At 44.9% G+C, this 26601-nt stretch overlaps 1 protein-coding gene across 1 annotated transcript; it reads left to right on the plus strand.

Annotated features, from left to right (window-relative positions):
- The first annotated feature begins 8702 nt into the window (after positions 1-8702).
- atp6v0d1 (ATPase H+ transporting V0 subunit d1) lies at positions 8703-25013 on the plus strand. Its single transcript, XM_084200188.1, has 8 exons — positions 8703-8942; positions 12740-12911; positions 14234-14412; positions 15298-15377; positions 15476-15553; positions 18276-18452; positions 21161-21238; positions 23821-25013. The coding sequence occupies exons 1-8, from the start codon at positions 8813-8815 to the stop codon at positions 23980-23982; spliced, it is 1056 nt and encodes a 351-aa protein (XP_084056314.1). The 5' UTR covers positions 8703-8812; the 3' UTR covers positions 23983-25013.
- The last annotated feature ends 1588 nt before the right edge of the window (positions 25014-26601 follow it).

The following is a 26601-nucleotide window of genomic DNA, read 5'->3' on the forward strand; positions in this document are numbered from 1 at the left end:
CTTTATCTACTGACCCAGAGTCAGATGAAGCCCTTTATCTACTGACCCAGAGTCAGATGAAGCCCTTTATCTACTGACCCAGAGTCAGATGAAGCCCTTTATCTACTGACCCAGAGTCAGATGAAGCCCTTTATCTACTGACCCAGAGTCAGATGAGGCCCTTTATCTACTGACCCAGAGTCAGATGAAGCCCTTTATCTACTGACCCAGAGTCAGATGAAGCCCTTTATCTACTGACCCAGAGTCAGATGAAGCCCTTTATCTACTGACCCAGAGTCAGATGAAGCCCTTTATCTACTGACCCAGAGTCAGATGAAGCCCTTTATCTACTGACCCAGAGTCAGATGAAGCCCTTTATCTACTGACCCAGAGTCAGATGAAGCCCTTTATCTACTGACCCAGAGTCAGATGAGGCCCTTTATCTACTGACCCAGAGTCAGATGAGGCCCTTTATCTACTGACCCAGAGTCAGATGAAGCCCTTTATCTACTGACCCAGAGTCAGGTGAACTCATTAGAGATAGTTTCGCGAGCCAATGCTAATTAGCGTTAGCGCAGTGACAGGAATCTATGGGTATCTGCTAGCATGCTTTTCAATGAAAGCAGATTCCCTTAGACTTCCAGTCATACAAGTTATGTACGCGTTCATGAGCCTCACCTTTCTACAGTGGGGTCATTTTAGTGTGTAGCCCCAAACTGTTCGGACGCCACAGACAGAAGGTGGCAGATCGGCGGTACCGACTTCAGACGATTCCGGGTGACGGGTCGTAGAGCAAAACGGAGAACACCATCGTGCTTGTGAGTCTCATCTTTCCATAGAGGGGACATAATAGTTTCTAGGCTAAACCGTTCGGAAGCTACAGAAGTATTTGTGGGAAGACCGATTTTCCTAGTTCTGACAAACACCGCTGTAGTTCTGCCAACTTCCATCGCAGATGCGGAAAAGCCGACACAGGCGGATGCGGTGGATTGAGACGCAGAGACGTGCAGATATCTCTAGCTTAAACAGACGGATTTGTATGGAGATTTTTTTAAATTACGCAATTGATCAACTTAATGTGATTTTAACCCCAAGAAGTTCTGGAAAACGGTTAAAGACCTGGAGAAGAAACCCTCCTCCTCACAGCTGCCCACGTCCCTTAATGTTGATGATGTGGTTGTTACTGACAAGGAGCACATGGCTGAGCTCTTTAAACACCACTTCATTAAGTCCTATTTGACTCAGCCATGCCTCCTTGCCCGTCCAACATTTCCTAATCTCTCAGCCCTTCTAATGTGACTAGCCCCGATGCTCCTCCCTCTTTTCCCCCTGCCCCGCTACAAAGTTTCCCCCTGCAGGCAGTCACTGAGTCCGAGGTGCTAAAGGAGCTCCTTAAACTTCACCCCAAAAAACCATCTGGTTCAGATGGTCTAGACCCTTTTGTTCTTTAAGGTTGCAGCCCCTATCATCGCCAAGCCTATCTCTGACCTTTTTAACCTGTCTCTCCTCTCTGGGGAGGTTCCCATTGCTTGGAAGGCAGCCACGGTGCGTTCTTTATTTAAAGGGGGAGATCAAGCTGATCCTAACTGTTATAGGCCAATTTCTATTTTGCCCTGTTTATCAAAAGTGTTGGAAAAAACGTAATAATAAACTGAGTGGCTTTCTTGATGACTATAGTATTCTCTCTGGTATGCAATCTGGTTTCCGCTCAGGTTATGGATGTGTCACTGCAACCTTAAAGGTCCTAAATTATGTCACCATTGCCCTTGATTCTAAGCAATGTTGTGCTGCTATTTTTATTGACTTGGCCAAAGCTTTTGATACGGTAGACCATTCCATTCTTGTGGGCCGGCTAAGGAGTATTGGTGTCTCTGAGGGGTCTTTGGCCTGGTTTGGTAACTACCTCTCTCAAAGAGTGCAGTGTATAAGTCAGAACGTCTGCTGTCTCAGCCACTGCCTGTCACCAAGGGAGTACACCAAGGCTCCATCCTAGGCCCCACGCTCTTCTCAATTTACATCAACAACACAGCTCAGGCAGTAGGAAGCTCTCTCATCCATTTATATGCAGATGATACAGTCTTATACTCAGCTGGCCCCTCCCTGGGATTTTGTGTTAAACGCTCTACAACAAAGCTTTCTTAGTGGCCAACAAGCTTTCTCTGCCCTTATCCTTGTTCTGAACACCTCCAAAACAAAGGTCATGTGGTTTGGCAAGAAGAATGCCCCTCTCCCCACCGGTGTGATTACTACCTCTGAGGGTTTAGAGCTTGAGGTAGTCACCTCATACAAGTCCTTGGGAGTACGGCTAGACGGTCCACTGTCCTTCTCTCAGCACATATCAAAGCTGCAGGCTGAGGTTAAATCTAGACTTGGTTTCCTCTATCGTAATCGCTCCTCTTTCACCCAAGCTGCCAAACTAACCCTGATTCAGATGACCATCCTACCCATGCTAGATTATGGAGACGTAATTTATAGATCGGCAGGTAAGGGAGCTCTCGAGCGGCTAGATGTTCTTTACCATTCGGCCATCAGATTTGCCACCAATGCTCCTTATAGGACACACCACTGCACTCTATACTTGTCTGTAAACTGGTCATCTCTGTATACCCGTCGCAAGACCCACTGGTTGATTCTTATTTATAAAACCCTCTTAGGCCCACTCCCCCCTATCTGAGATACATACTGCAGCCCTCATCCTCCACATACAACACCCGTTCTGCCAGTCACATTCTGTTAAAGGTCCCCAAAGCACACACGTCCCTGGGTCGCTCCTCTTTTCAGTTCGCTGCAGCTAGCGACTGGAACGAGCTGCAAAAAACACTCAAACTGGACAGTTTTATCTCCATCTCTTCATTCAAAGACTCTTACTGACAGTTGTGGCTGCTTCGCGTGATGTATTGTTGTGTCTACCTTCTTGCCTTTGTGCTGTTGTCTGTGCCCAATAATGTTTGTACCATGATTTGTGCTGCTGCCATGTTGTGCTGCTGCCATGTTGTGTTGCTACCATGTTGTGTTGTCAGGTGTTGCTGCCATGCTATGTTGTTGTCTTAGGTCTCTCTTTATGTAGTGTTGTGGTGTCTCTCTTTATGTAGTGTTGTGGTGTCTCTCTTTATGTAGTGTTGTGGCGTCTCTCTTTATGTAGTGTTGTGGTGTCTCTCTTTATGTAGTGTTGTGGTCTCTCTTTATGTAGTGTTGTGGCGTCTCTCTTTATGTAGTGTGGTGGCGTCTCTCTTTATGTAGTGTTGTGGCGTCTCTCTTTATGTAGTGTTGTGGTGTCTCTCTTTATGTAGTGTTGTGGCGTCTCTCTTTATGTAGTGTTGTGGTGTCTCTCTTTATGTAGTGGTGTGGTGTCTCTCTTCATGTAGTGTTGTGGTGTCTCTCTTCATGTAGTGTTGTGGTGTCTCTCTTTATGTAGTGTTGTGGTGTCTCTCTTTATGTAGTGTTGTGGTGTCTCTCTTTATGTAGTGTTGTGGTGTCTCTCTTTATGTAGTGTTGTGGTGTCTCTCTTTATGTAGTGTTGTGGTGTCTCTCTTTATGTAGTGTTGTGGTGTCTCTCTTTATGTAGTGTTGTGGTGTCTCTCTTTATGTAGTGTTGTGGTGTCTCTCTTTATGTAGTGTTGTGGTGTCTCTCTTTATGTAGTGTTGTGGTGTCTCTTTATGTAGTGTTGTGGTGTCTCTCTTTATGTAGTGTTGTGGTGTCTCTCTTTATGTAGTGTTGTGGCGTCTCTCTTTATGTCTTGTTGTGATGTGTGTTTTGTCCTATATTTTTATTTTTAATCCCAGCCCCCGTCCCCGCAGGAGGCCTTCTGCCTTTTGGTAGGCCGTCATTGTAAATAAGAATTTGTTCTTAACTGACTTGCCTAGTTAAATAAAGGTTAAATAAAGATATATAATGTCAGTCTGACCAATCTTTTCAAAGAAACACAACTTATTAAAAGCTCTAGTCGAGCAAAATAAGTGTTGTACTCAGGTTTTCAGAATTGAGGTAAACAGCACTCAGGCTGGGTTCTATCCTCTAAGAGGGAACAAGTTGTTTCCCTGGTGGCTACATATAGCTGCTACTCAAAGAAACCATTGGTGCCAATTGGAAATTGTGCAATTTGACAATTTTGCTAATTGACAAGAGAGACCTGGTCGTCTTCATTGTTCTCAAGAAGAAATTATTGTTATTGACCTGGTCCTGTCTCTCTACATTATTGACCCTGGTCCTGTCTCTCTACATTATTGACCCTGGTCCTGTCTCTCTACATTATTGACCCTGGTCCTGTCTCTCTACATTATTGACCCTGGTTCTGTCTCTGCACATTATTGACCCTGGTCCTGTCTCTGCACATTATTGACCCTGGTTCTGTCTCTGTACATTATTGACCCTGGTTCTGTCTCTGTACATTATTGACCCTTGTTCTGTCTCTGTACATTATTGACCCTTAATATCACGTAGTAGAACTGCAAAAGTGTTGTTCTTCACTTTCTGGAGGACCGAGTTTTGAAAACAGTGGAATTAGAGTATGATAGCTAAGGAGATGGAGAAAATTCTGGCGTTTGATTGCAAATATGTAGAGGGAGTCTAAAAGAGAACACACAGAAGGCTGTTGTATAAAACACCTGTCTCCGGATTACATCTTCAAACTAAGGGCAACCATGGCATCCGTGACAGAGAGGGATTATATTATGCTACACTACCATAGTCCAGTGATGACCTTGACGGCGCTATATATAGCATGTTCAACGCCATTCTATCTGCTCCCCACTCCATTTCTGACAAGCAACGCATCTCATTCAATATTTTATTTCCTTTGACAACTACTCTGTTAATATGCTCCGCCCATGTCATTGGAGTGTCAAACCAGACCCCCTGGAACCTAAAAACTCCCATCCTCTCCAGATTCCTTACGTACATCTTCAGGCATATTTTTTATTTTTATTTCACCTTTATTTAACCAGGTAGACCAGTTGAGAACAAGTTCTCATTTACAACTGCGACCTGGCCAAGATAAAGCAAAGCAGTGCGATAAAAACAACAACACAGAGTTACATATGGGGTAAAACAAAACAAAGTCAAAAATACAACAGAAATACATATATATACAGTGTGTGCAAATGTAGCAAGTTATGGAGGTAAGGCAATAAATAGGCTATAGTGCAAAATAATTACAATTAGTATTAACACTGGAATGATAGATGTGCAAGAGATGATGTGCAAATAGAGATACTGGGGTACAAATGAGCAAAATAAATAACAATATAGGGATGAGGTAGTTGGGCTGGCTAATTTCAGATGGGCTGTGTACAGGTGCAGTGATCGGTAAGGTGCTCTGACAACTGATGCTTAAAGTTAGTGGGGGAGATAAGTGTCTCCAGCTTCAGAGATTTTTGCAATTTGTTCCAGTCATTGGCAGCAGAGAACTGGAAGGAATGGCGGCCAAAGGAGGTGTTGGCTTTGGGGATGACCAGTGAGATATACCTGCTGGAGCGCAGACTACGGGTGGGTGTTGCTATGGTGACCAATGAGCTAAGATAAGGCGGGGATTTGCCTAGCAGTGATTTATAGATGGCCTGGAGCCAGTGGGTTTGGCGACGAATATGTAGTGAGGACCAGCCAACAAGAGCGTACAGGTCACAGTGGTGGGTAGTATATGGGGCTTTGGAGACAAAATGGATGGCACTGTGATAGACTACATCCAATTTGCTGAGTAGAGTGTTGGAGGCTATTTTGTAAATGACATCGCCGAAGTCAAGGATCGGTAGGATAGTCAGTTTTACGAGGGCATGTTTGGCAGCATGAGTGAAGGAGGCTTTGTTGCGTAATAGGAAACCGATTCTAGATTTAACTTTGGATTGGAGATTCTTAATGTGAGTCTGGAAGGAGAGTTTATAGTCTAACCAGACACCTAGATATTTGTAGTTGTCCACATACTCTAGGTCAGACCCGTCGAGAGTAGTGATTCTAGTCGGGTGGGCGGGTGGGCGGGTGCAAGCAGCGTTCGGTTGAAGAGCATGCATTTAGTTTTACTAGTGTTTAAGAGCAGTTGGAGGCTACTGAAGGAGTGTTGTATGGCATTGAAGCTCGTTTGGAGGTTTGTTAACACAGTGTCCAATGAAGGGCCAGATGTATACAAAATGGTGTCGTCTGCGTAGAGGTGGATCTGAGAGTCACCAGCAGCAAGAGTGACGTCATTGATATACACAGAGAAAAGAGTCGGCCCAAGAATTGAACCCTGTGGCACCCCCATAGAGACTGCCATAGGTCCAGACAATAGGCCCTCCGATTTGACACATTGAACTCTATCTGAGAAGTAGTTGGTGAACCAGGCGAGGCAGTCATTTGAGAAACCAAGGCTATTTAGTCTGCCAATAAGAATGCGGTGGTTGACAGAGTCGAAAGCCTTGGCCAGGTCAATGAAAACGGCTGCACAGTACTGTCTATTATCGATCGCGGTTATAATATCGTTTTGGACCTTGAGCGTGGCTGAGGTGCACCCGTGACCAGCTCGGAAACCGGATTGCATAGCGGAGAAGGTACGGTGGGATTCGAAATGGTCGGTGATCTGTTTGTTGACTTGGCTTTCAAAAACTTTTGTTTGTCATGAAGTCACAAGCTCTGCTGGTTGGCTACTGCATAGCAACTTAGCGGTGTCAAAGGCCCTGGTCTGTCCCCCCCCCTAGAAAGCCTCGGTAAATTACAAACACCAGAACAGCCAGACCAAAAAAATGTTTGACAGAAGTTTTGGCCTCTAAAATGAGTTTATTATAATAATAATAATAATGATCAAGTACAATCACCATGATGAATTGTTTTAAAGTTCGCTACAAATCGAGATATTGAATTAAATAGTGATCCATTCTGACCACTACATTTGTCGTCACACAGGACCACGTGCTGACACAGACCAATCACAGGCCGGCAGGCTATGAGGAGACTTCCGGTTGACTCTCTCAGGCAGGATGAAAACGACTACATTGACCATGATCCTTTGCTAGTTACTGCCACTTTCACCATGATACTTAGTGATGTTTTGGTGCCATTCAGGCCAAGGGGCCAGTGTTCCGGTCTATTACATTTTATCCAGAGCGACTTACAGTGAGTGCATACATGATTTTTTAATTATTTTTTCATACTGGCCCCCCGTGGGAATCGAACCCACAATCCTGCCGTTGCAAACGCCATGCTCTACCAACTGAGCTACATCCCTGCCGGCCATTCCCTCCCCTACCCTGGACGACGCTGGGCCAATTGTGCGCCGCCCCATGGGTCTCCCGGTCGCGGCCGGCTACGACAGAGCCTGGATTCGAACCAGGATCTCTAGTGGCACAGCTAGCACTGCGTTTAAGGTGCATGCCGCCACCTACTGTGCTGGAGTGTGCGATCAATCATAGTCTGCCTAATTCTGTACTACTAAGAAAAGAAAATCAAAAACCAAATAAATCCCTACTAAGAAAACCTTCCAAGCCACCCAATCCATTAAACTTTATCTATGTCATGCTGAAACGATCCACCCGTAGGATTATTCAGCATGTCAACAACCATTTCAACAGTAACATCTGTTAGCCCCAATATCTATTTTGCCGTCTCCACTATAACCTTCAACCTGGCATTTCTGCTTTCAACAACTTGAGTCATATCGATAACCTTACCAATAAAAGCTACGAAGTCAACTTTATTCATGATCAAAGTGTCCATTGACACAGCACATTCATGATCGCAAGATTTCTGAACAGGCCTCCAAACCAGGCCAGGACCAGCTGAAGCACCAGCCCCGACAGTAGGTCCACTTACTAGAGGGGCAGCCATGGAAGCTCCATCAGTCCGCACTGTAGTCTTACAGCCTCTGCCTACGATACATCATGACTGATTCTATATCTCTAAGCCTGTCTAGCCCCTCTCTGCACCTGGCATCCACCAAACGCTGCACTATGATGCAGATGATACATTATGACTAATTCTATATATCTGAGCCCCCCACTCCAACAGATCACTACTCCTGCTTCCTACCTTGACCCTCTTTATGCTTTCTATACTAGACGCTCCACTGCTTTCTGTATCATGATCTCTCTTCTCCCTGTGTCTTTCTGTATCATGATCTCTCTTCTCCCTGTGTCTTTCTGTATCATGATCTATCTTCTTCCTGTGTCTTTCTGTATCATGATCTATCTTCTTCCTGTGTCTTTCTGTATCGTGATCTCTCTTCTTCCTGTGTCTTTCTGTATCGTGATCTCTCTTCTTCCTGTGTCTTTCTGTATCGTGATCTCGCTTCTTCCTGTGTCTTTCTGTATCGTGATCTCTCTTCTTCCTGTGTCTTTCCACTACAGACCATTCAGGTCCTTGACCCTCATCCTCCCGCTCCATATCATCAGAACTGACACCCATATTGTTCGCATTCCAGCACAGCTGTTGCTTCTCCAACCTTTTCTCCATTTCGTCCACACTACTTTCTGCCATTTCCAACCCCAGCATGTTGTCAAGCCCTCTCCACAGCTCCTCCTCCTGGGGCTTTCAAGACAACTGGGAACTCTGAAACAAAACAAATCATGACGTCAGTGATCTTCAGGTCCCCCAAAACGATTTTTCCCAGTTGGAGCTCGTTTTTTTCCCCGAGTTCCCAGTTATCTTGAACGCGCTGAAGTTGGATATTTCCGAGTTCCCAGTTGTTTTGAACGCGGTATGTAGGACTTCCGCTCGACGTCATCGAAAGCAGATGATTGAGTCACATGATATTGGTGGCGAGTGATCACGTGTCTTTTTACAGCCGGGTATCTACGTTCAGCCCTGTCCAGAAAAATATTCTGATACGTTGCATTTCATCAATAAACGGATATATTTTGAGCCCTCAAGATGCCTATATTCTCGGAGCTGTATTTTAATGTGGATAATGGCTACTTGGAAGGCTTGGTCAGGGGTTTTAAGGCTGGGATTCTTTCACAGGGAGACTATCTAAATCTCGTCCAGTGCGAAACCCTGGAAGGTGAGTCCGAGCTAACGTTAGCGAGGTAGCTGGTCATCTGGCTACTAGTTATGTTGGATCATGTTGTCAAATGTACAGAGTGGCTTTTCAAATAGTATTGCTAACGTTTCAAAATGTTACTGGATAAAAATGTGGCCTTCCGACGACATGTCATGGCCAGTCGCTATGTTACCTATACTAGCTATTCGCAGGCTAACGTTAATGACAACGCTAGCCAGCTACTAGTATCTCGACTGGTGATGGGGTCCTTGAATTAGCTAACAGGAACGTTAGTTGGCTAGCTAGCGTACATACCTTATCATGAATTATCAGTTTTGGTATATGGATGTAGGTAATTGGAGTTAAATGGCTTGGTAGCTAGATTTCGAGATTAAAGTAGGTCTCTCAGCCGATATTCCTTTGAATTAGCTAGCTAACGTCACCTAACTAAATGTTGTGAAGCTGGGAAGCTAGCGTGCCAGTTAGCCAAAAGTGGACTAAAGGAGCCTAACGTTGATGTTACTCGTTAACGCCAGTTTATACTTGGTGTAACGACATGGGACTGTCAGTTTCCTTGTCGCGACTGTCAGTTTCCTTGTCGCGACTGTCAGTTTCCTTGTCGCAGACATACAACAAAATAAAGCATCTGCGACCGTCACAGCAACCAGACCAAATCCTCCTGTGACATGATGCAATTATCTGATAGAATCACCTACTTTTATAGTCACACTGTGCCTGGAAGTTATTTTCTGTAAGCTCGCCATTACCTTGTAAATAATGTTGTGGCTTTTCTGTAATAAATAAAAAGGAGCTAAAATGAAGACGTTGTCATCTATACTCTGGTCATTATTTGAACTGGCTAGCTAGCATACTAACAGTTAGCTAGCAACGGACCAAAGCATTGTTTAGAAAAGTGCTAATTGATATTTACTATATTCGTTTTTTTAAATGATGGGTTTATTGGTGTTAAAATAAAGTATGCTGTTTAGAGCACCCGGCTGCCGATGTCATGCAGAGGCTTTCGTTTTTTTGTGTTTAGCTATACTTTTTCATAACGGCAACAAGTTTGATGTCAGACGACAATACAATGTTCATGATGTAGCTACGACAAATTGTCTACAGACATGTCAATAGGACTGTAAAGCAGCCTTCAGTCCAGGGACCTTACATGTTCTGTTTAGAGGCGAATAGTGGAGGTGTCATAATACCCATACAACCTAGCGGTCAAACATGGACATGGTTCTAATCGTTTTTCCACCATTCATTTTTTTCCCATAGGGGATTTTAGAAACACTTAAAATAAGGGCTGTGTTTCGTGTAGGCTTACCCTGGTGTGACGTTTTGATAACCGTTTAAATCTCTCTCGGACAAGGTGACTTTTATCAATATATTGGGCTCGCATAGGGAGCCAAATACTCCATCTAAATGATGTGAATCGGTTCTAGAAACATAAAGGCCTCTACTTTCATATCACATCAAAACGAAAAATATACACATACTGTACACAGTTAACAGGTTTTTAACACCAGTTGCAGCCGACAGTATTTTTCAGTCACAGTCAGTCCTCCATTTACACACAGGTGTTCGGTGACGCAGATAACTAATTAGCACAGGTAGTCGAATCTTGTCTTCAACCTGTAAACAATCGCTGTGACATAGAAATAGGGCTGTGTGGGGACCCTAACCCTATAAAGGTGTGTAGTAATTAACCTTTAAAAAAATATATATATATTTCTTGCTGATATGAAAGATACGTTCCTTATGTTTCAAAAACCGTACTGCAAGCAATGTGTGTTTAAAGATGCTACAAATAGAAATTTGTAGAATTTTTGTGTTGTAATTTCAGAAAATGCCCTTAATATATCTGCTGCTAATAGTGGAATGATAGTTTCACAGTAATACCAGAGAGGAAGAGAGAGGCCCAACTCAGTGGAAAATCTGTCTCCATCCAACAGGTGGCGTTGTTTCGCCCACCAAGCAAGGAGTTTTTGTATGGAAGTCTATGAGAGTGTCGAATTTGGTCATCAAATAAATTAATGGCTTATTTGCTACGTGAGGTTTATTTAATGGAATATACATTTTATAATGTTTAAGTTGTTACCAGTGTACTGATATAAGTAGGACATGTGACATCCCGGCAACTTTGAGAAAAAACACTTTATATCGGAGTTGTCTCGAGGTGGCTATGCATATTCATGGCATGAGGCTAATAGCATAGCCTCGGTCTCTCCATTGAATACAGGCGGTTGACGTCATGGCTGCAAATATTGAGGTGGCTTATTCTAAGGCTTAGGCCAACCCTATAGCCTAATAATGCACTAAATCACAGATTTGGCACATCATTGAGCACATGTAGCTCAGCTGGTAGAGCATGGCGCTTGTAACGCCAAGGTAGTGGGTTCGATCCCCGGGACCACCCATATACAAAAAATGTATGCACGCATGACTGTAAGTCGCTTTGGATAAAAGCGTCTGCTAAATGGCTTATTATTATTATTATTATTATTATTATTATTATTATATTATTATTATCATTAAATATTGAGGCAAAAATGATAGATAGTGTAGCCTATAATTAGTAAAATCGAACTCGATTGACACAAAATTGATTTCAATGTGATTGAACAGGCCTACTGGATTTATCTTTAATGCAGTCGTCTCGGTTCTCATTTTAAACATTTTTATTCTTCGCTTGTTTGTAACAAAGACATTGGCAACTTTGTATTTGTTGGCAACCTTTGTTCCCAAGTTATCAGCGGCCACAGAGAGACCGATAAACATCTCGATTCAATGTTTAGCGGAGATCTTCTGTGTAAAAAAAAAAAGGGGGGAAAAGCACCCAAAAGAAGCATCTAACGATGCACTTAGCTGTTCTACGAGTGGTCTGAGGCAGATGCACTTAGCTGTTCTACGAGTGGTCTGAGGCAGATGCACTTAGCTGTTCTACGAGTGGTCAGAGGCAGATGACTTAGCTGTTCTACGAGTGGTCTGAGGCAGATCACTTAGCTGTTCTATGAGTGGTCAGAGGCAGATCACTTAGCTGTTCTACGAGTGGTCTGAGGCAGATGCACTTAGCTGTTCTACGAGTGGTCTGAGGCAGATGCACTTAGCTGTTCTACGAGTGGTCTGAGGCAGATGCACTTAGCTGTTCTACGAGTGGTCTGAGGCAGATGCACTTAGCTGTTCTACGAGTGGTCTGAGGCAGATGCACTTAGCTGTTCTATGAGTGGTCTGAGGCAGATGCACTTAGCTGTTCTACTAGTGGTCTGAGGCAGTCGGTAAATAACCAGCGTAGTGCAACTTTAGTAACGGTTGTTTTGGGAAACAGCTCAGAGATTCAACGATGCTCCTACTAAGAATCTAAGGATGAACTTAGCCGTCAGATGCTTTTGGGAAACCCGGCCCCGGTTATTAAACTGCATTGACCGCTGTAGCCAGCTAGTTTGTTAACATAAGCTAGTAGCTAGAGAACCATTAGCAGCTATCCATGATTTTATTCATTACCATGCTGCCCACATAAAGGTTAAATAAATCAGATTAGGTTGATCAACAGGGGGATTTCTATGAGGAACTGAAACTATTGCTCAAAATATTGCTCAATTAGCTTACACATCTAGTAAAATGGAAGCATTCTAGACACATAACTAGCTAGCCTCTTCCCTTGTGAATGGGTCTCTAATGTAGCATTACCATCATGCAGCAGCATTCATATGAGGTTGTAACTTCTTCTCCTGTGGAAGTCATTGTTGTGCTTGTCTGTTGAAAGCACTGTTACCTAGTAATCTGAAGACGTCTCGTTTCCCCCCCCCCCCGTGCAGACCTGAAGCTCCATCTGCAGAGCACAGACTACGGCAGCTTCCTGGCGAACGAACCTTCACCCCTCACCGTGTCCGTCATCGACGACAAGCTGAAAGAGAAGATGGTGGTGGAGTTCCGCCATATGAGGAACCAGTCCTATGAACCACTGGCGAGCTTCATGGACTTCATCACGTAAGTCCCTCACAGGATCTCTGGCATCTGCCAGCCTCTATCCCAAAAAATGAAGGGGAAAGATTGGCGCCCATATTGTAAGGCCCTCCTGTAGCTCAGTTGGTAGAGCGTGGCGCTTGCAACGCCAGGGTTGTGGGTTCGATTCCCACGGGGGGGCCCAGTATGAAAAAATTTATGCACTCACTAACTGTTAAGTCGCTCTGGATAAGAGCGTCTGCTAAATGACTAAAATGTAAATTGTCTAATTGAATTGAGCCTATCTTTCCCATTCATTTGGGACTTAGGCGTAGACTACCACCTTGTCTTATTATTGCATGAAACAATCAGATAATGGTAACACTTCATTTGTCCGTCTTGCATCCCTTTTCAGTTCTATCTGAATGGTCCATGTTTTGATACTCTTCTGGATAGTCCTTGTTAATATGCATTGACTCCATATTCACCAGTCTGTAGTTAGCTCTCTGCTACCACCTGGTGGCCATGTTATGCACAGCAGGTGTCTTCATGAGATTGAAACGTATGCTCTGTTTATTAGCACCTTCACTTTTTCTAGTATTTTTTCATGGATTAAATGATATTATTTTTGCATCTCGGCCTCCTTGGGTTATTCCTCTTCATGATTTGAGTGCGAGTACTTTTTTAAAACTCTACAGATGTTTTCTCTCCCACGCACCGGCCGCCTTTCATTCTAGCCTGAGCGCTAACACTCATAGTGGCTTTCACCGGCCGCCTTTCATTCTAGCCTGAGCGCTAACACTCATAGTGCCTTTCACCGGCCGCCTTTCATTCTAGCCTGAGCGCTAACACTCATAGTGGCTTTCACCGGCCGCCTTTCATTCTAGCCTGAACGCTAAACCTCAAACTGGCTTTCACTGGCCGCCTTTCATTCTAGCCTGAGCGCTAACACTCATAGTGGGTTTCACTGGCCGCCTTTCATTCTAGCCTGAACGCTAAACCTCATAGTGGGTTTCACTGGCCGCCTTTCATTCTAGCCTGAGCGCTAAACCTCATAGTGGGTTTCACCGGCCGCCTTTCATTCTAGCCTGAGCGCTAACACTCATAGTGGGTTTCACTGGCCGCCTTTCATTCTAGCCTGAGCGCTAACACTCATAGTGGGTTTCACTGGCCGCCTTTCATTCTAGCCTGAGCGCTAAACCTCATAGTGGGTTTCACTGGCCGCCTTTCATTCTAGCCTGAGCGCTAACACTCATAGTGGGTTTCTCCATCTTGCAAAGGAAATGTAATATTTGCTCTGCTCATAATAACCCAGAAAACACTGAACACACACACACATCTCTCTCCCTCTCCTCCCATCTCCACAGGTACAGCTACATGATAGACAACGTGATCCTGCTCATCACAGGCACCCTGCACCAGCGGTCCATCTCTGAGCTGGTGCCTAAGTGTCATCCTCTGGGCAGCTTTGAGCAGATGGAGGCAGTCAACATCGCCCAGACCCCAGCAGAACTTTACAACGCCATCCTGGTGGACACCCCTCTGGGTAAGGCAGGACTGTGACTTCTGCATTCCAAATGTCACCTTTATTCTCTGTATAGAGCACTACTTTTGACCAGGGCTCTGGATTTTTTTCACATTTTGTTGAGTGACAAAGTGTGATTGAAATATATTTAATTTGTGTGGTTTTTTTTGGTTTGTTTTTTTGGTCATTGATCTACACAAAATACTCCATGATGTCAAAGTGAAAAGAAAACTCTACAAATGTTAGCAAATTAATAAAAATGAAATAATTTACGATATAGTCTGTAACATCTGTAAGGTCCCTCAGTCAAGTATTGAATTTCAGATTCAACTACAAAAGACCAAGGAGCTTTTAGAGAGCCTCATAAAGACCTCTGTCCTGGGTTGTTTACTAATGGAACTGTTCCCCTCCTGGGTTGTTTACTAATGGAACTGTTCCCCTCCTGGGTTGTTTACTAATGGAACTGTTCCCTTCCTGGGTTGTTTACTAATGGAACTGTTCCCCTCCTGGGTTGTTTACTAATGGAACTGTTCCCATCCTGGGTTGTTTACTAATGGAACTGTTCCCCTCCTGGGTTGTTTACTAATGGAACTGTTCCCGTCCTGGGTTGTTTACTAATGGAACTGTTCCCGTCCTGGGTTGTTTACTAATGGAACTGTTCCCCTCCTGGGTTGTTTACTAATGGAACTGTTCCCCTCCTGGGTTGTTTACTAATGGAACTGTTCCCCTCCTGGGTTGTTTACTAATGGAACATATGGAATTGAGAATGCAAGGAAGAAGAATCTTTGAACAACAGACTGGAGTGTTTTATGTCCTGTAGCAAACACTAGATGGCGCTAAAACTCTACTTGCTCATAAATGTGTAATCATCAAAATCCTGTTTTGAATTTCTGATCATTTCTTCAGCTGCTTTCTTCCAAGACTGCATATCTGAGCAGGATCTGGATGAGATGAACATTGAAATCATCCGTAATACTCTGTATAAGGTGAGCAACGGATTTAATTCACATTTTAATTCACAATGTTAAAACCACAACATGCATCAGAAGATAGTGATTGACTTGGTCTGTGTCTCCATTTCCAGGCTTATCTAGAGGCTTTCTACAAGTTCTGCTCCACTCTGGGAGGAACCACTGGTGACACCATGTGCCCTATTCTAGAGGTCAGTGAGTGTGTCCCTTATTAGAAAGTTAATATACAGTGCCTTCGGAAAGTATTCAGACCCCTTTTACTTTTCCATATTTTGTTACATTACAGCCTTATTAAAAAAAATAAAAAAAAATACTCATCAATCTACACACAATACCCCATAATGACAAAGCGAAATCAGGTTTTTAGAAATATTTGCACATTTATTACAAATAAAAAAAAAACAGCTATCTGTAGTATTATAGTATTCAGACCCTTTGCTATGAGACTCAACATTGAGCTCCGGTGCATCCTGTTTCCATTGATCATCCTTGATGTTTCTACAACTTGATTGGAGTCCACCTGTGGATATGATTGGACATGATTTGGAAAGGCACACACCTGTCTATATAAGGTCCCACAGTTGACAGTGCATGTCAGAGCAAAAAACCAAGCCATGAGGTCGAAGGAATTGTCCGTAGAGCTCCGAGACAGGTTTGTGTCGAGGCACAGATCTGGGGAAGGGTACCAAAAAATATTCTGCAGCATTGAAGTTCCCCAAGAACACAGTGGCCTCCATCATTCTTAAATGGAAGTTTGGAACCACCAAGACTCTTCCTAGAGCTGGCCGCCCGGCCAAACTGAGCAATCGGGGGAGAAGGGCCTTGGTCAGGGAGGTGACCAAGAACCTGATGATCACTCTGACAGAGCTCCAGAGTTCTTCTGTGGAGATGGGAGAACCTTCCAGAAGGACAACCATCTCTGCAGCACTCTACCAATCAAGCCTTTATGGTAGAGTGGCCAGACAGAAGCCTGGAGGAAACCTGACACCATCCCTACGGTGAAGCATGGTGGTGGCAGCATCATGCTGTGGGGATGTTTTTTAGTGGCAGGGACTGGGAGACTAGTCAGGATCGAGGGAAAGATGAACAGAGCAAAGTACAGAGAGGTCCTTGATGAAAACCTGCTCCAGAGCTCTCAGGACCTCAGACTGGGGTGAAGGTTCACCTTCCAACAGAACAACGACCTTAAGCACACAGCCAAGACAATGCAGGAGTGGCTTCGGGACAAGTCTCTGAATGTCCTTGAGTGGCCTAGCCAGAGTCCGGACTTGAACCCGATCGAACATCTCTGGAGAGAACTAAAAATAGCTGTGCAGCAACGCTCCCCATCCAACCTGACAGAGCCTGAGAGGATCTGCAGAGAAGAATGGGAGAAACTCCCCAAATACAGGTGTGCCAAGCTTGTTGCGTCATACCTAAGAAGACTTGAGGCTGTAATCGCTGCCAAAGGTGCTTCAACAAAGTACTGAGTAAAGGGTCTGAATACTTATGTAAATGTGATATTTCCAGTTTTTATTTTATACATTTGCAAAAAAAATCTAAAAACCTGTTTTTGCTTTGTCATTATGGGGTATTGTGTGTAGATTGATGAGGGGGAAAAAACCAATTTAATCCATTTTAGAATAAGGCTGTAACCTAACAGAATGTGGAAAAAGTCAAGGGGTCTGAATACTTTCTGAATGCACTGTATACTGCAGTGTTTGTTCTCTTTAGTCATTTCTACTGGACCATCCAATTTAAAGAAAACATTGGACCCACACCTTGAAGTGTATTCTAGTATATTCATCTATATCATCTGTCAATCAATCCGTTTGCTGTTTCCCCTCCCTGTGTGTGTCCTGTTTCCCCTCCCTGTGTGTGTCCTGTTTCCCCTCCCTGTGTGTGTCCTGTTTCCCCTCCCTGTGTCCTGTTTCCCCTCCCTGTGTGTCCTGTTTCCCCTCCCTGTGTCCTGTTTCCCCTCCCTGTGTGTCCTGTTTCCCCTCCCTGTGTGTCCTGTTTCCCCTCCCTGTGTGTCCTGTTTCCCCTCCCTGTGTGTGTCCTGTTTCCCCTCCCTGTGTGTCCTGTTTCCCCTCCCTGTGTGTCCTGTTTCCCCTCCCTGTGTCCTGTTTCCCCTCCCTGTGTCCTGTTTCCCCTCCCTGTGTGACCTGTTTCCCCTCCCTGTGTGTTTCCTGTTTCCCCTCCCTGTGTGTTTCCTGTTTCCCCTCCCTGTGTGTGTCCTGTTTCCCCTCCCTGTGTGTGTCCTGTTTCCCCTCCCTGTGTGTCCTGTTTCCCCTCCCTGTGTGTGTCCTGTTTCCCCTCCCTGTGTGTCCTGTTTCCCCTCCCTGTGTGTCCTGTTTCCCCTCCCTGTGTGTGTCCTGTTTCCCCTCCCTGTGTGTCCTGTTTCCCCTCCCTGTGTGTTTCCTGTTTCCCCTCCCTGTGTCCTGTTTCCCCTCCCTGTGTGTGTCCTGTTTCCCCTCCCTGTGTGTGTCCTGTTTCCCCTCCCTGTGTGTGTCCTGTTTCCCCTCCCTGTGTGTGTCCTGTTTCCCCTCCCTGTGTGTCCTGTTTCCCCTCCCTGTGTGTGTCCTGTTTCCCCTCCCTGTGTGTCCTGTTTCCCCTCCCTGTGTGTCCTGTTTCCCCTCCCTGTGTGTCCTGTTTCCCCTCCCTGTGTGTCCTGTTTCCCCTCCCTGTGTGTCCTGTTTCCCCTCCCTGTGTGTGTCCTGTTTCCCCTCCCTGTGTGTGTCCTGTTTCCCCTCCCTGTGTGTGTCCTGTTTCCCCTCCCTGTGTGTGTCCTGTTTCCCCTCCCTGTGTGTGTGTCCTGTTTCCCCTCCCTGTGTGTCCTGTTTCCCCTCCCTGTGTGTCCTGTTTCCCCTCCCTGTGTGTTTCCTGTTTCCCCTCCCTGTGTGTGTCCTGTTTCCCCTCCCTGTGTGTCCCCAGTTTGAGGCAGACAGGAGGGCCTTCATCATAACCATCAACTCATTTGGTACGGAGCTGTCTAAGGAGGACCGGGCCAAGCTGTTCCCCCACTGTGGCAAGCTGTACCCTGAGGGGCTGGCTCAGCTCGCCCGCGCTGACGACTACGAACAGGTCAAAGCTGTGGCCGACTACTATCCTGTAAGTTATACTACTATTACTACGACGACGACGACTACTATTACTATTACCCTGTAAATTATACTACTATTACTAGACCACAGGGCTTTACACCACATGGCTTTACACCACAGGGCTTTACACCACAGGGCTTTACACCACAGACAAGCCTGGCTTGATACTGAGCCTAACCAGACCAGACAAGCCTGGCTTGATACTGAGTCTAACCAGACCAGACAAGCCTGGCTTGATACTGAGTCTAACCAGACCAGACAAGCCTGGCTTGATACTGAGCCTAACCAGACCAGACAAGCCTGGCTTGATACTGAGTCTAACCAGACCAGACAAGCCTGGCTTGATACTGAGTCTAACCAGACCAGACAAGCCTGGCTTGATACTGAGCCTAACCAGACCAGACAAGCCGGGCTTGATACTGAGCCTAACCAGACCAGACAAGCCGGGCTTGATACTGAGCCTAACCAGACCAGACAAGCCTGGCTTGATACTGAGTCTAACCAGACCAGACAAGCCTGGCTTGATACTGAGTCTAACCAGACCAGACAAGCCTGGCTTGATACTGAGTCTAACCAGACCAGACAAGCCTGGCTTGATACTGAGTCTAACCAGACCAGACAAGCCTGGCTTGATACTGAGTCCAACCAGACCAGACAAGCCTGGCTTGATACTGAGTCTAACCAGACCAGACAAGCCTGGCTTGATACTGAGTCTAACCAGACCAGACAAGCCGGGCTTGATACTGAGTGTAACTAGATTAGTTACACTCAGCACCTTCACCAAGCCTTGTTCTATTCTATGACTGAACATAAATGACCAACATATACAGTGGGGAAAAAAAGTATTTAGTCAGCCACCAATTGTGCAAGTTCTCCCACTTAAAAAGATGAGAGAGGCCTGTAATTTTCATCATAGGTACACGTCAACTATGACAGACAAATTGAGATTTTTTTTCTCCAGAAAATCACATTGTAGGATTTTTTACGAATTTATTTGCAAATTATGGTGGAAAATAAGTATTTGGTCAATAACAAAAGTTTCTCAATACTTTGTTATATACCCTTTGTTGGCAATGACACAGGTCAAACGTTTTCTGTAAGTCTTCACAAGGTTTTCACACACTGTTGCTGGTATTTTGGCCCATTCCTCCATGCAGATCTCCTCTGGAGCAGTGATGTTTTGGGGCTGTCGCTGGGCAACACGGACTTTCAACTCCCTCCAAAGATTTTCTATGTGGTTGAGATCTGGAGACTAGCTAGGCCACTCCAGGACCTTGAAATGCTTCTTACGAAGCCACTCCTTCGTTGCCCGGGCGGTGTGTTTGGGATCATTGTCATGCTGAAAGACCCAGCCACGTTTCATCTTCAATGCCCTTGCTGATGGAAGGAGGTTTTCACTCCAAATCTCACGATACATGGCCCCATTCATTCTTTCCTTTACACGGATCAGTCGTCCTGGTCCCTTTGCAGAAAAACAGCCCCAAAGCATGATGTTTCCACCCCCATGCTTCACAGTAGGTATGGTGTTCTTTGGATGCAACTCAGCATTCTTTGTCCTCCAAACACGACGAGTTAAGTTTTTACCAAAAAGTTCTATTTTGGTTTAATCTGACCATATGACATTCTCCCAATCCTCTTCTGGATCATCCAAATGCACTCTAGCAAACTTCAGACGGGCCTGGACATGTACTGGCTTAAGCAGGGGGACACGTCTGTCACTGCAGGATTTGAGTCCCTGGGGGCGTAGTGTGTTACTGATGGTAGGCTTTGTTACTTTGGTCCCAGCTCTCTGCAGGTCATTCACTAGGTCCCCCCGTGTGGTTCTGGGATTTTTGCTCACCGTTCTTGTGATCATTTTGACCCCATGGGGTGAGATCTTGCGTGGAGCCCCAGATCGAGGGAGATTATCAGTGGTCTTGTATGTCTTCCATTTCCTAATAATTGCTCCCACAGTTGATTTCTTCAAACCAGGCTGCTTACCTATTGCAGATTCAGTCTTCCCAGCCTGGGGAAGGTCTACAATTTTGTTTCTGGTGTCCTTTGACAGCTCTTTGGTCTTGGCCATAGTGGAGTTTGGAGTGTGACTGTTTGAGGTTGTGGACAGGTGTCTTTTATACTGACAACAAGTTCAAACAGGTGCCATTAATACAGGTAACGAGTGGAGGACAGAGGAGCCTCTTAAAGAAGAAGTTACAGGTCTGTGAGAGCCAGAAATCTTGCTTGTTTGTAGGTGACCAAATACTTATTTTCCACCATAATTTGCAAATAAATTCATAAAAAATCCTACAATGTGATTATCTGGATTTTTTTTTCTCAATTTGTCTGTCATAGTTGACGTGTACCTATGATGACAATTACAGGCCTCTCTCATCTTTTTAAGTGGGAGAACTTGCACAGTTGGTGGCTGACTAAATACTTTTTTCCCCCACTGTAGGCCTATCCCATATGTAGAGTGTAACAATGTGAGAAGAAGTAGACAGCATCACAGTCCATCTGCTATAGTCATATCCCTTAGATTAATAGTCATTTAGAGAAATACACCTGCTATTAGGACATGGTATCAGTTTCTAGAACAGTTGATCTAAAGCAGATGACCAATGAATATGCTCTCAGTCCCCCAGCAATAGGTCTACCCTCTTGCATCATATATCCTTTTGATACTCAAAACATGTGGTGACCCAGCTCCGACCTGCTAACATCTCTTCTCCTCTCCAGGAATACAAGCTCCTGTTTGAGGGAGCAGGCAGCAACCCAGGGGACAAGACACTGGAGGACAGGTTCTTTGAGCACGAGGTGAGCAACGCGACTCCTGCGCACACACACACACACACACACACACACACACACACACACACACACTGCCATTGGTTTTTAGAATGGGCTGAACTATGGTCCAGGGTTTCTTAACCCAGTCTTCGGTGATCACTTGTTGTTTCACATATTACAACACAAAATAAGTCCCCTTCTTTCCACATCATCGTAGTCCTGACATGTCAGGATTTGATTGAATAGTCGACGGCGTGTTCTGTCATTTTATAGTACATGTATAGGACTTCTTGATTGATTGTGTAAGACTTATATGCTCACTGATGTCCTCATTAGCCATGTCCCTGATGTCCTCTTTAACCATGTCCCTGATGTCCTCATTAACCATGACCCTGATGTCCTCATTAACCATGACCCTGATGTCCTCATTAACCAGGTCCCTGATGTCCTCATTAACCATGTCCCTGATGTCCTCATTAACCATGTCCCTGATGTCCTCATTAACCATGTCCCTGATGTCCTCATTAGCCATGTCCCTGATGTCCTCATTAACCATGTCCGTGATGTCCTCATTAACCTTGTCCCTGATGTCCTCATTAGCCATGTCCCTGATGTCCTCATTAACCATGTCCCTGATGTCCTCATTAACCATGTCCCTGATGTCCTCATTAGCCATGTCCCTGATGTCCTCATTAGCCATGTCCCTGATGTCCTCATTAACCATGTCCCTGATGTCCTCATTAGCCATGTCCCTGATGTCCTCATTAACCATGTATCTGGTGTCCTCATTAACCATGTATCTGGTGTCCTCATTAACCATGTCCCTGATGTCCCTCATTAGCCATGTCCCTGATGTCCTCATTAACCATGTCCCTGGTGTCCTCATTAACCATGTCCCTGGTGTCCTCATTAACCATGTCCCTGGTGTCCTCATTAGCCATGTCCCTGGTGTCCTCATTAGCCATGTCCCTGATGTCCTCATTAGCCATGTCCCTGATGTCCTCTTTAACCATGTCCCTGATGTCCTCTTTAACCATGTCCCTGATGTCCTCTTTAACCATGTCCCTGATGTCCTCTTTAACCATGTCCCTGATGTCCTCTTTAACCATGTCCCTGATGTCCTCATTAACCATGTCCCTGATGTCCTCATTAGCCATGTCCCTGATGTCCCTCATTAACCATGTCCCTGGTGTCCTCATTAACCATGTCCCTGATGTCCTCATTAATCATGTCCCTGATGTCCTCATTAACCATGTCCCTGGTGTCCTCATTAACCATGTCCCTGGTGTCCTCATTAACCATGTCCCTGGTGTCCTCATTAACCATGTCCCTGGTGTCCTCATTAACCATGTCCCTGGTGTCCCTCATTAACCATGTCCCTGGTGTCCCTCATTAACCATGTCCCTGATGTCCTCTTTAACCATGTCCCTGATGTCCTCTTTAACCATGTCCCTGATGTCCTCTTTAACCATGTCCCTGATGTCCTCATTAACCATGTCCCTGATGTCCTCATTAACCATGTCCCTGATGTCCTCATTAGCCATGTCCCTGATGTCCCTCATTAGCCATGTCCCTGATGTCCCTCATTAGCCATGTCCCTGATGTCCCTCATTAACCATGTCCCTGATGTCCTCATTAACCATGTCCCTGATGTCCTCATTAACCATGTCCCTGGTGTCCTCATTAACCATGTCCCTGGTGTCCTCATTAACCATGTCCCTGGTGTCCTCATTAACCATGTCCCTGGTGTCCTCATTAACCATGTCCCTGGTGTCCTCATTAACCATGTCCCTGGTGTCCTCATTAACCATGTCCCTGGTGTCCTCATTAGCCATGTCCCTGGTGTCCTCATTAGCCATGTCCCTGATGTCCTCTTTAACCATGTCCCTGATGTCCTCTTTAACCATGTCCCTGATGTCCTCATTAACCATGTCCCTGATGTCCTCATTAACCATGTCCCTGATATCCCTCATTAGCCATGTCCCTGATGTCCCTAATTAACCATGTCCATGATGTCCTCATTAACCATGTCCCTGGTGTCCTCATTAACCATGTCCCTGGTGTCCTCATTAACCATGTCCCTGATGTCCTCATTAACCATGTCCCTGGTGTCCTCATTAACCATGTCCCTGGTGTCCTCATTAACCATGTCCCTGGTGTCCTCATTAACCATGTCCCTGGTGTCCTCATTAACCATGTCCCTGGTGTCCTCATTAACCATGTCCCTGGTGTCCTCATTAGCCATGTCCCTGGTGTCCTCATTAGCCATGTCCCTGATGTCCTCTTTAACCATGTCCCTGATGTCCTCATTAACCATGTCCCTGATGTCCCTCATTAGCCATGTCCCTGATGTCCCTAATTAACCATGTCCATGATGTCCTCATTAACCATGTTCCTGGTGTCCTCATTAACCATGTCCCTGGTGTCCTCATTAACCATGTCCCTGGTGTCCTCATTAACCATGTCCCTGATGTCCCTCATTAACCATGTCCCCGATGTCCTCATTAGCCATGTCCCTGATGTCCTCATTAACCATGTCCCTGATGTCCTCATTAACCATGTCCCTGATGTCCTCATTAACCATGTCCCTGATGTGCTGTGTCCTGCAGGTGAAGCTGAACAAGCTGGCGTTTCTGAACCAGTTCCACTTCAGTGTGTTCTATGCCTACGTCAAGCTGAAGGAGCAGGAGTGTAGGAACATCGTGTGGATCGCTGAGTGCATCGCCCAGAGGCACCGCGCCAAGATCGACAACTACATCCCCATCTTCTGATCTCACACACACCAGTACATCCCTACATTCTGATCTGACACACACCAGTATGTCCCTACATTCTGATCTCACACACACCAGTACATCCCTACATTCTGATCTGACACACACCAGTATGTCCCTACATTCTGATCTCACACACACCAGTACGTCCCTACATTCTGCTCTGATCTGATCTGACACACACCAGTACGTCCCTACATTCTGATCTCACACACACCAGTACGTCCCTACATTCTTTAGACTAAAAGACGTTCCATCTTTCATCCTTTTGAGTTGTATAGCTGGAGTGGATCCGATATTTATTTCATCCCAGTGTGAGAGTCTGTCACCCCATCTGAAAGGTATTTTGTCCCTAGCTGGCACCTTTACTGACAGTGTAGTGTACTGTCTTGATTGGTTGATTTGGGTTGAGTGTTTTTTGTAGTCGCTATAGAAGTGAAGTGACTCTTTACGTTCAGCAGTTTTAAGTGCATGTGCGTTCCAAAAATGGCACCCCTATTCACTAAGTAGTGCACTTATTTTGACCAGGGCTCATATTGCTTTGGTCAAAAGTAGTGCACTGTATTGGGTGCCATTTTGGGGGGACAGCCCCAGATACTGTCATGTAGAATATCCAAAGATGGATATGCAGAGTTTACTGAAATAATTTTCACCCTTCTGATGTGTTCTGTGTTCTTTGAAAATGATCCGTGTGTGTGTGGATTATGTTCATGTCTTTATAAATAATACGTGTGTAGGAATGATGTCCTTTGGAAATGAGATGACTGAACCTGAACAGTCAGATATTATTGCAAATGACATCCTGGGTTGGAACAGATTTTATGTGTTTATATGAAAAAGAAAACTAAATATGTCATGTTTAAACACATACAAGGATATATATATATATTGAAATATACTTCATGATTATAATTTTTTCGCATGCTGTAAAAATTAATGTCTCGCTCTCATGGTCCTGTTAAAATTAGTTCTGTCTTAATTGTGAAATGTGTTGTAAATGTAATAAATAAATACTATATGTAAAGAAATTGGTTTCAGTGCAAAAAGAAAGAGAACCCTGTTCAAAGCAACTAGTATTCACAACCGGGCACTCGAAAAGACAGACAACCTTGACTTTAGTTTTTAGTCAACTCTGGTTTATTTTCATAACAAAAGCCTACACACGAGATACTGTATTTGTAGTAGTGTGTCACAATACGGACTCCATTTTCTTTTGGGACCCTGCTTGATTTTTTATTTTTTTTTAAAACATTTTTTAGTCATTTAGCAGACGCTCTTATCCAGAGCGACTTACAGTTAGTGAGTGCATACATTTTTCATACTAGCCCCCTGTGGGAATCGAACCCACAACCCTTGCAAGCGCCATGCTCTACCAACTGAGCTACAGGGGGGCCAATTCAATGAAGGTTAAATGAAAATACAGTGTGATGGTTGACTATGGCCATTCAGATGTTATTGTCCCTAATACAGTGTGATGGTTGACTATGGCTGTTCAGATGTTATTGTCTCTAATACAGTGTGATGGTTGACTATGGCTGTCCAGATGTTATTGTCCCTACTACAGTGTGATGGTTGACTATGGCTGTCCAGATGTTATTGTCCCTAATACAGTGTGATGGTTGACTATGGCTGTCCAGATGTTATTGTCTCTACTACAGTGTGATGGTTCCTCTGCGGAAGCACAGCTCCCGCTCAGCCCAGTCAAAACTGTTCGCTGCTCTGGCACCCCAATGGTGGAACAAGCTTCCTCACGACGCCAGGACAGCGGAGTCACTCACCACCTTCCGGAGACATTTGAAACCCCACCTCTTTAAGGAATACCTGGGATAGGATAAAGTATTCCTTCTAACCCCCCCCCCCCCCCCCCCAAATTGTAAAGTGGTTATCCCACTGGCTATAGGGTGAACGCACCAATTTGTGAGTCGCTCTGGCTAAGAGCGTCTGCTAAATGACGTTAATGTGCCCTTGAGCAAGGCACTTAACCCTAATTGCTCCTGTAAGTCGCTCTGGTTAAGAGCGTCTGCTAAATGACTAAAATGTAAAATGTAAAATGTAATGGTTGACTATGGCTGTCCAGATGTTATTGTCTCTACTACAGTGTGATGGTTGACTATGGCTGTCCAGATGTTATTGTCTCTAATACAGTGTGATGGTTGACTATGGCTGTCCAGATGTTATTGTCCCTAATACAGTGTGATGGTTGACTATGGCTGTCCAGATGTTATTGTCTCTAATACAGTGTGATGGTTGACTATGGCCATTCAGATGTTATTGTCTCTACTACAGTGTGATGGTTGACTATAGCTGTCCAGATGGTATTGTCCCTAATACAGTGTGATGGTTGACTATGGCTGTCCAGATGGTATTGTCCCTAATACAGTGTGATGGTTGACTGGCCATTCAGATGTTATTGTCTCTAATACAGTGTGATGGTTGACTATGGCTGTCCAGATGTTATTGTCCCTAATACAGTGTGATGGTTGACTATGGCTGTCCAGATGTTATTGTCTCTACTACAGTGTGATGGTTGACTATGGCTGTCCAGATGTTATTGTCCCTAATACAGTGTGATGGTTGACTATGGCTGTCCAGATGTTATTGTCCCTAATACAGTGT

Source organism: Coregonus lavaretus, assembly GCF_964263955.1.
Source record: "Coregonus lavaretus genome assembly, contig: HAP1_SCAFFOLD_477, whole genome shotgun sequence".
NCBI classification, from domain to species: Eukaryota; Metazoa; Chordata; class Actinopteri; order Salmoniformes; family Salmonidae; genus Coregonus; species Coregonus lavaretus.